This window comes from Sitodiplosis mosellana, unplaced genomic scaffold (assembly GCF_009176505.1).
Source record: "Sitodiplosis mosellana isolate CC-2019 unplaced genomic scaffold, AAFC_SMos_1.0 Smas_scaffold_7101, whole genome shotgun sequence".
Taxonomy (NCBI): domain Eukaryota; kingdom Metazoa; phylum Arthropoda; class Insecta; order Diptera; family Cecidomyiidae; genus Sitodiplosis; species Sitodiplosis mosellana.
The window spans coordinates 734-3,613 of NW_022602217.1; the positions used below are offsets into that span (position 1 = coordinate 734).

General features: G+C 35.9%; 1 protein-coding gene across 1 annotated transcript; it reads left to right on the top strand.

Moving 5' to 3' along the window:
* The first annotated feature begins 1,686 nt into the window (after positions 1-1,686).
* LOC129580132 (RWD domain-containing protein 4-like) lies at positions 1,687-2,702 on the top strand. The gene is made up of 3 exons (XM_055470330.1): positions 1,687-1,903; positions 1,984-2,093; positions 2,175-2,702. Exons 1-3 carry the CDS (start codon positions 1,793-1,795, stop codon positions 2,569-2,571), a joined length of 618 nt encoding a protein of 205 aa, XP_055326305.1. The 5' UTR covers positions 1,687-1,792; the 3' UTR covers positions 2,572-2,702.
* Positions 2,703-2,880: the final 178 nt, after the last annotated feature.

A 2,880-nucleotide genomic window follows, 5' to 3' on the forward strand; every position in this document is an offset into this window, starting at 1 on the left:
AAAGATGAACTGTGCCGTTTTTCACGTTTTACCAATAAATTTGTGTGAAAATTGTGCAAACATGGGCAAATTTTTAATCGATTAGAAAATATTTGTTATTCACGCGTCTATTTGCAACAGTAACATAAAAGAAGATATGAAACGCAGATGATGGTACAAGATGAGCTGTCAACCATCAGATGAATTCGCCGCTCGCGCCAAAACACAGAATTCGCCACAACAGCAACTTCATCCACCTGAACGAGCCGTAATGCGTACATATGTATAATGCGCTGCAGGCAACACGGTGACTGACCTACAAACTTTAAATGTTTATGTGTTTACATTATCAATTCAGACACAGCAACCACTGTTTTTTTTTGGTTGGACATAACAAATGTGCAATATTAGCAGAAACGGAAGGAAAACAAAACGGTTTTTTTCATGTTTTTTTTTTGTAAATTTATTGAATGGAATAAGCAAATATAAACAACGCATGTCGAAAAGTACATCTTAAATTTGAGAAAATATTAAATGGAAATGGTTGTGTCAGTCTTTTGTTTGATTATTGCTGTTCACCAGAACACGAACGAAATGCGAGACATTAAATTGTGACTTCAAGCATTGATGATGACTTATGCTGTTGTCGGTTATTTGGTTTATTTTTCAATTTTTCGCTTCCATCGCCAGCAATTGTGGAAATATTGCAATTTTTCGTTGCCATCGCGATACTGATACACTTTTCCTTGGCAGTACAAACAATCGGAATGATATGTGGAATGCTCCTTTTCTCCATAATGCTGAAACACTTCGAGTGTTGAGGTAGCCGGAAACTCTTCGTAGCATGCAAAACAAAAGAAATTCTTTTGTGGCGATTTCTCGCGGAATCTTGTGTGCACTGCATCGACATGCTCACGATTCTCGTCGTCTCCAGTCGTCATTGCGACAATATTTTGTGATTCAATTCTAATTTAAACTTGTTTTAACTCTTTTTTCCGTTATGATCACCATTCACTTTGGATCAACTGTTTGCAATCGTTTTCACTCAATAAATATTGATGCAAATGCTCTAGTTTGAACTAGAGCATGCAATTTATCTGAAGCCCAAACACTCAATGAATAATCACTACCCACTACTACCGATCATTTGTATGTATTTATCTAGTATTCGCTGCTCGCACTTAATACCGTTCTAAATGATGGCGAATTGGATACTTTGTCTAAATACCAGCCAATTAATTAAAGAACAGTCAAGTGAATTTGATCAATTTTTGATGATGAATAAAATATTTCTAAATAATATTTCGTGATTGAAATTCTTTTTACCCGAATATTTTCTAATACTGAAATTTTGCGTGGAAAAAATCCTATTTATTACAACACATTGTGCAATAATGTATCAGTTGTTCAATTTATTTCATCGTACTTCGCGTTAGCTCTTGAGAATAATTCAAATTTTGCTCCAGATCAAGCAAAAAACCAAACTCAAACCAGAAAATATCATTCATAAACCATCATCATCCGATTCTGGTATAAAATTATTCGAATTTCAAATTTAAATTCCAATTTCTTCTAATTTGCGCGTGCTTTATTAGTCATTCGGGCGAAATGGCGAAGTGTCAAAGTGTTTCAACAGTTGATGTAGCGAATTCGGTATTTTCTCATTTCGAATTTCGAAAACGTTCCGAACGGAATGCGTGACAATTTGACGTTTCAATATTTACAAGACATTTGTTGTTCTTGTGCACTTTCTAGTGGTAAAACTTTCCTATCACTTTTAGACACAGAAAAATTGTATAAAAAAGACTATGATATGTCGGAGGAGTTGAAACAAATGCAAGATGATGAACGCGAGGCGCTGATTTCGATTTACGAAGGCGACGAAGCGTTCAAACAAGTCAATCCCACAACATTTCAATACAAAGTGAGTATAGCTAACCTTATCACCGTCGCCAAAAATACGAGTTCTTGAGCCATAGAATGTAATTTTTTGATTGGTTTCAGTATGGAACAGAGAATGATGAGCACACATTTCTCGTGGAGTTGGTGTGGGGCGATGAATATCCAAATGAAGGACCGAAAATCAATATGAATGTATTTTACAATCAACACTTGTAAGTGTCTGCAGTCTTAGTCTTTTATTGACGTACGAAATGGTTTTCGAAATTAATAAACGATATCCGAATTGTTTGCAGAGTGGATCCAGTGAAAGAAAAAATCACGGAAGCTTTAAAGACGGAAGCTGAACAATGGATCGGTTGTGGGATGACATACACACTGTTTGAGTGCCTTAAGGATCGCATTGAGGAAATGATGGAGGCTCAACCGCAACACGTCAGTGAAGATGAAAGCTCGGAAAGCGATGATTCAAATGATTCAGATAGTTCCGATGCCGATATTGGCGGCCTATCCATTTCAAAACCGAAAGCTGAAAAATTGACCAAGGCACAGAAACGTCGTCAATGGGACAAAGCAACAGCTGGTGGCGGAGAGCGACCAAGAGGATATGACTGGGTTGATATTGTGAAACATCTGTCGCAAGTTGGCAATAGAGATGAAGCTGGCGCTGTTCCTCAAAATTACGATGGATAAATGAACGTTTGTTTGTTTGGCATTTATCGAATGGACTATTCATACGATTTAGATTTTGTACATTTTTTTGTCTGAAAAATAGATAGACTTTATCAATCGTGAATAAAATTTTATGAGTTATGTCCAAAATATGCCAGTTTCTTTGATTAAATTGATATTTGAATTGACGACAGTATGTAAAAAGTGGTCATTAATTGCATTCACCTTTTCATTTCTTCATTTTTTTATTCACAGAAATTCAAGTTTTTACCATCAATGAAGAATTCGTTGGGTATCACATTCAACTCATACAAAATGAACTTTTGCTGC

Coding starts and splice junctions, on each gene's coding strand:
- LOC129580132 (XM_055470330.1), top strand. CDS start 1,793: ATGTCGGAGGAGTTGAAACAAATGCAAGATGATGAACGCGAGGCGCTG. Junction 1,904..1,983: donor CCACAACATTTCAATACAAA/GTGAGTATAGCT, acceptor GATTGGTTTCAG/TATGGAACAGAGAATGATGA. Junction 2,094..2,174: donor GTATTTTACAATCAACACTT/GTAAGTGTCTGC, acceptor AATTGTTTGCAG/AGTGGATCCAGTGAAAGAAA.